This window comes from Ziziphus jujuba, chromosome 8, assembly GCF_031755915.1.
Source record: "Ziziphus jujuba cultivar Dongzao chromosome 8, ASM3175591v1".
Classification (NCBI taxonomy): Eukaryota; Viridiplantae; Streptophyta; class Magnoliopsida; order Rosales; family Rhamnaceae; genus Ziziphus; species Ziziphus jujuba.
The window spans coordinates 1,375,769-1,389,656 of record NC_083386.1 but is presented as its reverse complement, the minus strand read 5'-3'; the positions used below and the strand labels follow the sequence as shown (position 1 = coordinate 1,389,656).

Genomic DNA, 13,888 nt, shown 5'->3' with positions numbered 1-13,888 from the left:
AAAAAAAAAACTATCACTTCAATGCTTGGTCCTGTCCTTGTAAGAAACACGTGAACTTCTTGTTGGAATATTGTTATCGCAACAATATTTTTTTTTTCTTTTTTTTTAAGAAAAAAAAAATGCCTCTCATAGTATCGTAGACATAGCCCGCCCGTAGTCTTGTACTGCACCACGTGGTATTACAGTCTGAACCATCCGAGACAACAATAAAATAATTTGTAATTCCTTCCAATAAAGTAACCCTTAAATGGTATGACCCAAACCTCTCCACTCTGATTCATCATTTTTATTGGCCCTCTGTGACTGTCATGTCGGTTGGTAACTTGGTATTGGGTTGATCAAATATGAATCTACAATTAAGCATGAAAAACATTTACTTTTCACCAAAAAAAAAAGAAAGAAGAAAAACATTTACTTGATGGCTTCAAGTCAAGCATTAGGTCAACTCCCATGATTGATAAAGTCAAGTTAAAGACTTGGGCCAGTGATCATCAATTGTCACTTAGGTGACATCTTATTTTGTATTTATATTTCCCCTTCCAATACGGTAGTATCTCATTGCTTGATCTAGACTTTTAATCTTTTGGGCCCAAATTTCGCATGTTAATTTAATAATTTTATCTTGTACAACTAGTAACTACACGACTAAAATTATATTTATTAAATAAAGAAACATAACAATAAAAAAAATTAAATTTAAAATTTTAAGGAAGTGTTTACGCGAAAACCAATTTTATCATGAAATCGATAATAATAATTTATAAAATGTGTAACATGGTTTAATTAAATAAATAATATTAAATCGTATAGAATTGTCATTGATCATTTGTAATATTTTATTAATTTGGCAATATAAGATATTGAATTTATATATTTAATGATAATTTAAATAATTATTATTAAAAAATATTTTAAAAATAAAATTAATAAAATTAAATATTTTAGTTAAAATTTTTCATATAAAATAATAATTTTTACAAACGATAACATACGGTAAAACTCATTAAAAAAGAAAAAAAGAAAAAAGGGGTATATATTAACGCCAAAGCCTCACCATATGGGATATACTGCGGGCTTTGGCTTAAAATCAGGGGGACGAATAATTAATTAGCCGACAGCAAGTAGCATTAAGTTTTCAAAGAAGAACAAGCGATGAGCTAAGTATATTCTGCTGCTGCTTGTATAAAAAGGTAATTTTGCTGTAAGCTTAAGCAAGCCCCTTTATTCTTTTAGAAAAAAAGTGAGCGAGCTGTGGCATACATACACACTTACAAATCTGAAGCAACGAAACGGCATCTGTTCTTTCCTCTAGTTTGTTCCTTCCCAGCTGATCAACTCTCTCTTCTTCTTCTTTTTTTTTTTTTTTGTGTATTATTCTACTACATATAATAAATATTTTTCCTTTCTCTATTTAAGTAGCTTTCATCTCTCAGTTGTTTCATTTTCTTGCAATTTCTTTTGGGGTTGTTGTAAAGAAGATGATATGGGAAGCTTATTCTCATTTATCAACAAGAAGCAAAAGAAAACATCAGTCATAGATGGTAGCAGTAGCAGAAACAGAAGCATAGCCATAGACAGAAGAAGAGCAGCTGAAGAAGCTTCTTCTTCGCATGAAGAACCTTGGAATTCCTCCATACCCAAAATCTACAAATCCATGAGTAATAATAAACTAGAAACAGAGAAGAAGCCTTCTACTCACCAACAGAAGCATAAATATGCCTTCATACCTGATCGTTTTAAGACTCTGGACGAGGTATGTCAATTTTTTGCTTCACTTTTTTTAAACCTTCAATTTCATATCTATATATTTTGCTCAAGATCTAAAGGATTGCTACTTGTTCAAATTTCTTCGTGCAAACATTTGTTTTTTCTTATTTTTATTTTTTTGAATTGAATAGCAGTAATTGCTTCAGCCAGATTATCTGCTCAATTATTATTTTACAAAAGAAAAGTAATAATGATGTCATCACTTGATGGTCTATTATTTATAACAAATGATTCTTGGGGGCATTTTGCAAACGTATGTTTTGGTAGTGGTATCATCCAAAATATACATAATAATAATAATAATAATAAAGATTAATTTTATTTATCTTCTTGGAGTTTAATTTAAATATAAGTTGATCGTGATTTTAAATATATTATTTATATTTTTAAATTCTAAATAAATTTTATTATAATTTTTAAAATTTGAACGGTTATATTAAAATTAATATGACGAAGTGGATAATTTGGACATTTTTATGTGTCTTATGAATTCAAGTTCCATGTGAAAAAAAATTTAAATAGGTTGTAAATTAGATAATTTGTTAAAAAAATTAAAATTGATATAAATTTTTAACAAATATTTTTTAATAATAATAATAATAATAAAATTATTAAAATATTTATCAAATTTATTTATAAATAATATGAATAATTTAATAATATTTTATTAATTAAAATTTTTAATTTGTTTAATTATTTAATATTTTATTTATATTTATATTTAAACTATATAAATGTATTAATTAATAATATTTTAATGTTTAAATTTATTGAAATTGTTGATGCAAACTTTTCATTTTTTTTTTTTGCAATATTATCGATAGAAATTACAAATAATTAAAATTAGAATATATTCTATAACTTCTAATTTTTATTAAATAAACTTAAATTTATTTTTATCTTCTTTCAAATTTCAAATTTCAAATTTCAAATTTTAGATGGAAGATCAACAACACGTGATATATATTTTTTTAAAAATATCTTCTAAGTCAACGAAATATTTCTTCAGTAGAACATTTTAGTCGTTCTCAATGGGTAGATAAGCAGAAATAGTATCTCAGCACCATGTCTTCTAGTCAATCTGTCCTTGGTTAGGCATGGGCACCAATTCCAATGAAAGTTTTACCCTTTCACCCTAACTTTATGGATTTTAATTAATAAATTACATTAACACCTCTCTATTTTATAAGTTTTACAAAACTCTTCCTTTTAAATTTCAATGTTATCATTTGCAAGTATATTTTCTCCTTTGATTACAAATTTTTGAAAATTTTAGTGCAAATTGAAATGCACAAAAATGTCTAAAAACATCAACTACAATTTAATAGATTATACATACAAAGGTGAAATTTTTCAACAAATTAATTTTTGAAAAGGAGGTTTATGCAATTACCATTTACTAGAATGACAAAGACAAATATATTAAGCTCATATTTAAAATTTTAGATTCTTAAAGTAAATTAAAATCCCTTAAAAGTCGAAACATATTTTATTTTTCTAACGAAAAATTGTACATGGTACACCTTTCAATGCCTTGGAGGAAGAAACCACCAAATTAAATTCAAATTATATTGGGCCACATGAATTTGACAAATAAAAAATGACTGTCCTTGTCCAATTAGTGAAACGCTTAAAAAAGCATGCCACTTTTTCTTTCTTGATTGTTGTGGGTGGGTGGGACATTATCATTTATCATGTGGATGGTTATGTATATTATATCTATATATATATATATATATATGTATATTTTATTTTAAAATGGTTGGTAGGGCGGAGACTTTTTTATTTTTTATTTTTTTAAGTCTTTGTTGGACCTCTTGGGGACGACTGAGATGCCATTCTGTGTTGCAATTTATTTATCCAAATTGCAGTTAGTACTCAGTTGTCGAAGTATTTTAACTTGGAATGGAAATATTGTCCTTTTTTCTTTTTTTTTTTTTTGTTGGCTAAAAATTGTGCTTATTTGTTTTTTAAGTAAAAGTGGAAAATAGAGAAGAGAGCCAAAAATAAAAAAAAGAAAAAGAAAAAAAAGAGAAGCTAATAAAAATAAATATATGATTAGAAAAAGAGGTGAGTCTTTCATATTATTAAATAAAAAAAAATTTAAAATTGTTTTTGTTGTCATTGCGATGACAATATCTTTAAGTTCTTTATCTACATGAAAGCTGATGGGAATACAGTGTTATTCAAGAAAGTATTTCTATGATATTCTATTAGTAAAGAGTCCCTCCCTGGATTCATCTTTTTCTATGAGCCTAGAAATAAGGTGCAGTCAATTTAAAATTCTTTTCTAAAAGTAAGAACCGAAAACACCAGTAAGCTTCATTAAAGCTTCCCTAATATCAAATTAGTGCGAAAAATCACAAAGAATTAGAATCAGAGGGTCCTTACTTATAAAAATGCATGGACAAAAATAAATGGGGTCCATAGATTCCATGCTTCTATCCTATTTATTTTTATGAGTAGGAAACATATGTCCAGATCCATGGTGTTTTTGCTCTAAAGTTAAAAAGAGTGTTTATAGATTTTTCAAAAAGTGTTAAAATATAATATATATATATATATATATATAGCCAGTTTTAAAATTAAAAACTTTTATTAGATATTCATTGAAGACATGAATACAAATGTTTTTAAAAAAGTTTTGGACCACACATGGAATAATAATATAAAAAAGGAGACAGTGAGAGTGAGTGTACTATAAAAATATAAATGGAGACACGACGTGGAGTACACGTAGATGAAGAATGGCTAAACATGATTGGATGATAGTTATATCAGATAACCTTTAAAGATTACTCCACTGACGTGACGTTAACGCGCATTTGCACTAGAGAATCTTTTTCTTTGGTATCTTTAAGATACGGATAAGATTCCAATTATAATATCTATCTTTCATTTTATTTTATTATTTATTGCTTTTAATGTCTTATCTTCATTTTTGTTCTTCTGGAATTGTCAAAACAAATATCTTCTGACGGATTTCCCAAGTTACTACTGTAGAATAGACCCAATTAATTGGTTGAAAACAAATTTTGAGAAACAAACAAAGTTTGTTTGATTTTCGTCCAAAAAAACAAAAAGAAAAGTTTATGCTATTCTATATTGAGAAAAAAGAAAAAAGAAAAACAAGTTTGTTAGTCATACATGGCAGATGTCCAATTAGACCAAAAAATATTACCTACAAGATCAAAATCGAAATGAAAATGTTTCAATTGTGGATGGAAAAGTCACTTTTCTTTTTGCAAAAATCCTTAGTTTGATTTTTCCTATTTCAAAATTGCATAATAAAAAATGGTTACATATACAACATACGAGTTTCTTTCCCTTTTATATTTAAAGAACATAAAAAATGGATGCTTTTACAAGATAATAGTTACATGGTATAATGAAATTAAGCACATGCTTAATTTTCTCTGCTAGCTTCCACTAATCACGGGTGTGATAATAATTTCACGAATTAAGTTGCAACACTAAAATATTCTCTATTTCCTCTTTACAGGTTACAACTGCATTGAGAAATGAAGGTCTAGAGTCATCAAATCTCATTCTCGCAATTGACTTTACCAAAAGCAATGAATGGACAGGTTTGTTTGGGATGGATAAAAATTTCATTTCTTTTTCATCAAGCATATGTAATTTGAAACCCGATATATAATCAAACAAATTAAACCAAAAATTCTTTTTTTTTTTTTTTGTGTAATTTTTCAGGAAAAATCATATGTTATGGTCTTCTCTTAATATTTCAGGAACTATTAATTATTTTATTTTGAAAATGATTTGCCATTTGCTAGTTATTAATTCTCTAATTAAACCCAATTCATATTCAATGTTTTTGTTCTTATAGGAAAAGTTTCATTCAATAACCGAAGTCTACACCACATTGGAGACGCTCCAAATCCATATGAAAAGGCCATCTCTATAATTGGAAAAACTTTGGCTCCTTTTGATGAAGACAACTTAATTCCTTGTTTTGGATTTGGTGATGGTAAGCTCTTGATTGTTCTACAATTTTGACTGATCTGGACAATTTACAATAATTTTTTTCCCCTGATTATTGACCTTTCTTTACATGAATTTTAGCTACCACCCATGATCAAGAAGTTTTTAGCTTCCACAGTGATCGTTCATCTTGCCATGGTTTTGAAGAAGTTTTGGCATGCTATAGAAGAATAGTTCCAAACTTGCGCCTGTCAGGTTGGTTTTAATCATCTGCTTTTCATAGGTTTTGGTTTCTTTACCAAATTGAAATTTGATTTTGTTGATCATTTACAATTGTAGGCATTTTGCTTCATATAATAATTTAACTGTGCCTATTATGTTGTTGTCTGTCAAATGGACCACAGCTTCATAAAATCATAATATATGTTGTTTTTAAGGGCCAACTTCTTTTGCTCCGGCTATTGAAGCTGCGGTGGACATTGTTGAGAAAAGTGGTGGCCAATACCATGTTTTGGTTATCATTGCAGATGGCCAGGTTTGAATCTGAAGCTTGTCCCCTCCCTAGTCTTTTTCTAAAACACGAATTTTCATTTTTCTTTTCGGTTATGATTTGTTGTATTGGAAAAATTAAGGTTACAAGAAGTGTAGATACAAGTGACAAGGAGTTGAGTCCACAAGAGGAGAAAACGATAGGGGCGATTGTCGACTCAAGGTACGTGGAACCTCTGAAATGGATTCATCTTTGTTATGAAACTTTCGTCTTCTGCGGATCGTAACTAAATGTCTTTTTGGACACAGCAGATTCAGTATATAATGCTATAGAATTCTACATGTTATGCAAAGATATTAAGAGAAAAGTCTTAGTTGTTTTAAGTGGTTGAATTCAAAAAATAATAAATGTCAGATCAACTGGATGTTCTGTTACTTGTTTCCCAAGATTGTCTAACAAAAGTGCACCCACAGGGAGTAGTTGTTCATTCGAATTGCAGATACAACCAAGAAAACACTGTATATGTCTAAAATTTGTTCCCATGGATGGCATGGAACTAAGATATTGAAAATCCTAATGTTACCATAAAATACTCTGTTCTTCCACCATATGATGTTTCTACTTTCTATGATTTTTTCTTATTGTCCAAATTCGAATTAATTTTCTGTAGCACAATTGACGTTGAATTTCATTGCTTTAATCTTAACCAATTGCAAAATTATTACTAGTATCAAGAGTAGTTAAGTGGGTGTGAGAATGAATGCTGAAAACATCAAATTTGTCATGCATACTGAAAATTGAAAAAAAAATTAAAAAAATGAAAAAAAGAAGAAAATTAACAATAAGACATGCACTGCATTGAAACCGAAAGAAATTTACTTGAGAAATTTTCATAACCAGTTCATATCCACTCTCGATTATCCTTGTTGGAGTTGGTGATGGTCCTTGGGAAGATATGAGGAGATTTGATGACAAGATCCCTGCACGTGAAGTCGATAACTTTCAGGCATGTCATTATGTAACAAAGTTAATTAGCTTTCTCTTGCATTTGATTTTAACTGTGATTTTCCTTTTTAACTCTTCTGTTTCTTTTGTATGTAGTTTGTTAACTTCACTGAGATTATGAATAAATACACAACTTCAGCTGAGAAAGAAGCAGCGTTTGCTCTTGCGGCGCTCATGGAGATCCCATTCCAATATAAAGCGGCTGTTGAGCATAATATACTTGGGTAAGGAGCACTTCGTCTTTTTCACATTTTTCTATCCTTGCCTTTCCTTTCTTCTTATTCCTTTTTTGGGTTTTTTGGTATGACCTTTTTAATCTATATTACCTTTCATCATATGAGAACATTTAAAATCAAATAACATTTCAAGACCATTACAAATTTGGCAAAAGTTTAAGGGTTTAACATTCACTAGTATTGAAGTGTTTTGCAAACTTTATGAAGTACATGTTATAAGCACATATCAAGTTGCAAAAAAGACATTCTTAAACCAGAAATACCACTGGATTAAATCACAATTTCTACATGCTTTCTATCTAATTTATGTTCCTCCAATGTTATAATAGACGAGCAAAAGGAAGGGCGAAGAAGATCGTTCCACGCCCTCCACCAGTTTCGTATGTTCCCCGTGCACCGACAATGGGTCAAGCAAGCAGCTTTTCAAGAACATCCACGGCAGATGAACGCAACGAAATGGTTAGCAATTTCTTTCGTAATTTTTTATTTTTATATATATTTTTATTTTTCATTATCCATGGATTATGGCCAGGCAAGGTTGTTTGTCTAGGGAAATCGATGTGTTCCAAAGAAATATATAAGAAACAATAGAAAGATTATCTGTTGACGAGGCTATATATATATATATATATATATATTATTCATCATTATTATTGGGAAATCCAACTTCTCCAACATGTACCAGCTTTTGTTGCTTGTTAGCCTTTTAAAGCCAACCCAGCCTTTTGATATTGTAGCTCACAAACTTCTCAAAACAGAGGAGAGAAGATGAACAAATATGATGATACAATGTGCAATTTTTGAGGCATCTTAGGGCTGTTGATGAATTTAAGTAGGTGTTGATAATATTTTCTTGTGTATCCAAATGCAGGCATGCCCAATTTGCCTAACTAATGCGAAAGACTTGGCCTTTGGTTGTGGTCACATGGTAAGTTGCATCGGTATATGTATATATTATAGGTTTATTCGTTTGTTTATTTCCCTCTTTGTATTTACAAATAACTAGTGTTTTTCCATTTTTCATTTTGCCAGACTTGCAGGGACTGTGGGTCAAGAATTTCCTCATGTCCTATATGCCGCATACCCATAAGCAACCGGCTTAGGATATACACTGGCTAATTACATCAAGAGCATTGATTATATATATATATATATATACATATATATATATATATGTATGTATATTTATTGTGAATGTTTGGGATTTGGGAGTGGCTTTTGGAACTTGGGATCAAGGTGTTGGTTTGACCAAATTGTATATACTTATGTTATGTAACTTAGACGTATTTGATTCTGTTTATGCGGTTATGGTGAAAATGAATACAACAGCACTTATCAAATATTGCCCAGCTTTTAAGGAAAAACATGTACAAAAAAAATTCTCTTTCAAGCGAATACAGAAGTTTAGAACATTAAAGAACCATATAATAAAATAAAATAAAAAATCACTCAACAGAAATGGAACTCTAAACAAAATCTCTAAAGCGATCTTGGAAATATCCAAAAACCAAAAAAGAACCGGTTTCAGAGACATCACAAAGGACCTTTAGTGAAATTGTAATAGAACCGAAATGACGACCCAAGCGATGGACCTTCGTCTGCAGTGGCTATTGGGCCGAGCTCTACCACCAGAACTTGAAGATCAAGACCCATATCTTATCCCAGAATTAGTGTTATATGGGTCCTCAACTTCAATACAGGAACACCAGGTCTTTTATTTATTCAAACTATACCTTGGCGTGTTTTAGAAAAGAAACTAGTCGGGTCCATATATAACTTCTCAACGGGTCTTTTGTCCGCGCCTTTTAAGAGCTACCTGTTCAAAATCATTCACCATCCTTTTTTAATCCCTTTTTTCTTTTATTAGTTATAACTGGGGAGAACAAAGGAGTCCAAATTATCAAAGTGCATATATTCTTTTCATTTAATTTGTATAACCCAATTTGACCTAAAAACTTTAAATGAATCATCTGGAACCCGTTGTGTCTTTATCTTATGTAGAAAATATTTGCCCAGCTCTGCATTCCAACAGGTAAGTGAGGTTAAATTAGTGGTAAGCACTTTGATCCACATTTCTCTTCCAATCGCATTTAAAAGTGTTAAGACATAGCTAAATACACATATTAAGCTTACTTTCTAATAATTTAAACTTTTAAAATCAATAATAATTTAACATGATATTAAAATTGACAAAATTTAGTACATAGATCAAACCAACTTTTTTACAATTTAAAATCTTTTGGAATAAATAGTAATTTAATAGAACAATGCTCAAATATCATTCATTCAAAATAAATAATATTTACAAAGACTAAAATGACATATAAATAAAATAAAGGAGAATGTTGACATATATAATTTGGTATATATATTAAATTTACTTTTTAAAAATTAATCTTTTAACGTACAAATAAGGAAAACTGTTAATATAATTTAATATAAATATTAAATTGTATTCTTAATAACTTAAAATTTTGGAATTAGAAGTAACTTAACAAAAGTACATTTAAACTGTGGCTGAAGCATTTACATTAAGTGCTTGAATGTGGATGTGAATGAATTTTTGTCGAAATCAATCCTATATGAAAAAAAGTTATATATATCAAGAAAAGAAAAGAATAATGATATAACTTATCCGGATGTATGAATGCATGGATGTTTAGATCCTTGATGGAATATGGACATATAAATGAATTGTTGTGTAAAGGTATAAGGGAATATCGGTGACAACAATAATAATTAAAAAAAAAAAAAAAAAAAAGAAAAGAAGAAAGATAATATAAATGTAAGGCAAATGACAGATATTATGCAGCATATGGTCCTATATAGGAGGCGTAGCGTAGGTAGGCTCTTAGATCAGAACTCCCCACATGAAAGCTACATTCAATACCTGCTGTAGGGGCTGGAGATGGAATTTTTTAAAAAGAAAGAATCCATATATTTGTCTTTTGTGTACAAACTAAAATGAATATGATTAATAGAGCCGACATTTTGGAATCTAATGCTTTAATGTTGTAACTCTTTCTCTCTCTCTCTCTCTCCACAGTCTTCCACAAGCCCATGGCAGGACCCCACTAGCTTCTGCCTTTGCCATCCAAATTTGCTTTGCCTAATTTGCTTTTCTTTAATTTTTTCCCCCTTAAGATCGTGTGAAAGGTTGCATGGCTTTAGAGCTCCGTTTAAAACACACTTCTTTTCTCTCTCTCTCATCTATTCATGATCTATAATCTGTCTTTGTTTCTGTCTCTCTCTTTTTCATATAAAATGAATACAACCCATTTATACCCATGTGATTATGGAGCTGGGAACATGGGTTAAATCGCACAGTATATCATGAGAGTGAATATATATATATATATATATATAAGATGAGGGTTAGAATCTGCAGGTCTATCTTTGATTTTGAGAATCTCTATGCAAAGATGATGAGAAACAAAAGCTCCCTTGTTGGTTGGGTCATATATCAGATATAAGGTCGATGATCGCTATTGAGGGCTTTGTAAGTTTTTGAGACGAAATTTTAGACAGACGGTTGGTAAAAAAGGACTTAAAACCATTAAAAAGGTCTTTCGGTAAAGGACATCGTCAAGACCTCATTTTTTTAAACTCTCTCTCTCTCATCAACTGATCAACTCATGCAATTGGTTACTTGCAAGTCACTAGTAGTATTTAGTACCATACTTGAGCTTTAAAAAGCAGCACACAACTTCATCTTATAAAGACATTTATATGGAATATGAATCTAAAGGCGTCCAAAGTGTTCTCTTTCTGCATTGACTAATTAATTATTAGTTACCTATAGGACATTTACAATTACATTCCTACCATAATGATAAACTTGCTAATTAATACTGCTTCACTGAGTTAAATATTTTTTTTTATCATTACAATAATTTTCATTCATTTTAATATTTCAAATTCATAACTTTTTAAATATGTATAAATGATCATTACAATAGTTTTTTTTTCCACTTAAATATCTTAAAATTATGATTCTAAATATGAATGAATCAAATATTATATATATTTGAAAATTAAAGTAGAGGTACATAATATTATATATATATATATATATATATAGAAGCATGCAGCCATGCAAAAATTAATATTCATGCTCTTAGTAGTAGTAGATTAAGGGGGGAGAGGAGGGAGAGGGAGAGGCGGACCAGTCAAAGATTTTCTATTGTAATCATTAAAGTGTTTAGTATGTCTTTACCCAAATGAAAATGATATTTTAAGGAAAGGAACTAAAGGGTTGCACCAAATAGGGGAAAAAATAAACGCAAAAGAAAAAGTAGTTTGGATGGCAGGAAAATTATGAAAAAGAAAAAGTAGAGTGTGACGCTGTGCCAGGTAGATATTGTTCAGAGATGATCAGTGGGGCCGCCTTCAATTGATGAACTGTTGAATGATAAAAGGGTCCTTTTTTCCCTGTTTGGGATAAAAATTAAAAAGAGAGCTGCCAATGTTGTAGAATTCTCATCTTCTGGCCCGCACCTAACTCATCCTCCTCTCCATCTTTTTTTTATTTTTTAATTTATTTTTTATTTTTTTAGATATATATATATATATATATATATATATTTGTGTAATGATAATGACATGATCTACAATATTCTCTTTCATTCTTCTTCATAGCATATACATAATATGGACCTACCTCACCTCTAATTAACATAATGTACACTTTCATTTTTTTTGTTTATATATATTATATTATATTTAGTCTTAGTTTTTTACCGTATAATATTTGAACCCAAATTAAACACTATTTCTATATATAAACTTTTGATTCTTTGCCACAGATCATGGTTTTTTTTTTTTCTCTATACGCTGATTAAACCATATATAGAAAGTTAAATCCTTACATTTTAGACGCATCTTAGGATTAAAATTTGTTATTTCATAATAATATATAGATGGCGGGTTATTTCTTTCTTTCTTTTTTTCTTTTCTTTAAAAAAAAAAAGGCTATTTATGATCATCATCAATGAATCCATATACTATTTTGTAATTCAAATGGTTGTTCAAAAATATTCATTTTATTAAATTTAAATTTAAAATAAAAAATTAATATCTAATTAAATGCTGCCTATAAAATTTAAAAATGTATTTTGAGTTTACCATGGACCCAATCCTATTAGTATACTCTTTTTCCTCAATTAATACATAGATAATGTTGGGAGGACGCAGTACATGTTTAATAATACAAGTTAGTCAAGTAAATATCAGCTAATATGTATTACAAATTAAATAATATATGTTTGTATATCATCAATGATTGGATAACTACCACTTTAGGAAATAATTCGTATAGATGTAGATAGGTTAATAAAAAATAAAATAAAAAATAAAAAAAGAAAACTGATAAAAACATAGAATATATTGCTAGAGTAGGATGGTACAATAAATCGAATATATTGTTTTCGCCACCGTCATGAAAAAGTAAAATGTCAAGTATACTGAAATTCAAGAAAGTGTACAAAATCATTGCATCACTTTATTTTCGTAGTGTGAAAGCATATTAATTTGGTTGGGAATGTCTCTACAAAGCGCCTCCCTCATAATAATAATAATAATAAATGTTCATACATATAACGGTTTTTTTGATAAAGATTCATGCATATAACAGTTGGATTTAAAGAGGTCGAGGTACAAAATAAAGGCATGAAATAAATTAATCATAAGAGAATCTTATTAAAACTAATTAAAACCAATGGTAAAACAGAATTAATGTGCGTGTCACTAAATGTAGTTTTACGTATGTTGTTTAAATAAAATAGTACATACTAGTCCTAGTCCCAATGTTAAGGTTGAGCTATATCATGCAAGAATTAATCCCAAAAGAACATGAGGTATGAGCTGTTGTACATGAGAGTTATAAATGTTAAACAATTTGTTCACCCCCGACAATATCCATCCAAGACAAAGAAATACCATATACGATCTTTAGGCATGAAAGCCTATGACAAATGATATCGTCATTGATTGTTGAAATATTTTAAAAATAGAAAATTGAAATGATAAATGTAATTATATATTAATATAAATTAATGTATGTGTGATTAGATTGAATAATATAAAATTAGGAATTAATGGATAAAATAAGAAGGAAGGGGAGGGCATAGTATTGCGTGTAGTAGGATATGAGAGGACTGTGTGGCGCACACAGCTTTAAGTGAGAGGCTTTGTTTTTTTGTTAGTTTCTGAGCAGACAAAAGCAGAGAAGCTTCTTATCCCTCTCTCTCTCTCTCTCTCTCTCTCTGCCTGTGGGTTTTTACACTTAGAATCTCTTTTAAAGCCAAAGCACTATTCCCTATAATATCTATATCTATATAAATAAATGTTTAATTTATCTCAATTCCCTTTCCTTTTTCAACCTCATTTCCCAATCTTAATTACAATTCCTACCACTGTTTGTTTGTTTAGTGTTATAATTGAAGGACAT

General features: G+C 29.4%; 1 protein-coding gene across 2 annotated transcripts; it reads left to right on the top strand.

Annotated features, from left to right (window-relative positions):
• The first annotated feature begins 1,036 nt into the window (after nucleotides 1-1,036).
• LOC107412775 (E3 ubiquitin-protein ligase RGLG4) lies at nucleotides 1,037-8,780 on the top strand. 2 transcript variants are annotated; one of them, XM_016020595.4, is made up of 12 exons: nucleotides 1,037-1,190; nucleotides 1,476-1,753; nucleotides 5,270-5,354; nucleotides 5,615-5,755; nucleotides 5,851-5,964; nucleotides 6,147-6,244; nucleotides 6,342-6,421; nucleotides 7,100-7,205; nucleotides 7,301-7,428; nucleotides 7,770-7,899; nucleotides 8,312-8,368; nucleotides 8,473-8,780. In XM_016020595.4, the coding sequence occupies exons 2-12, from the start codon at nucleotides 1,484-1,486 to the stop codon at nucleotides 8,557-8,559; spliced, it is 1,296 nt and encodes a 431-aa protein (XP_015876081.2). In that variant the 5' UTR covers nucleotides 1,037-1,190; nucleotides 1,476-1,483; the 3' UTR covers nucleotides 8,560-8,780. The 2 variants fall into 2 exon arrangements, with proteins under 2 accessions (XP_015876081.2, XP_015876082.2); XM_016020596.4 differs by having other exon boundaries at nucleotides 1,045-1,190; nucleotides 1,479-1,753.
• Nucleotides 8,781-13,888: the final 5,108 nt, after the last annotated feature.

Coding starts and splice junctions, on each gene's coding strand:
- LOC107412775 (XM_016020595.4), top strand. CDS start 1,484: ATGGGAAGCTTATTCTCATTTATCAACAAGAAGCAAAAGAAAACATCA. Junction 5,965..6,146: donor TCCAAACTTGCGCCTGTCAG/GTTGGTTTTAAT, acceptor GTTGTTTTTAAG/GGCCAACTTCTTTTGCTCCG. Junction 8,369..8,472: donor CCTTTGGTTGTGGTCACATG/GTAAGTTGCATC, acceptor TCATTTTGCCAG/ACTTGCAGGGACTGTGGGTC.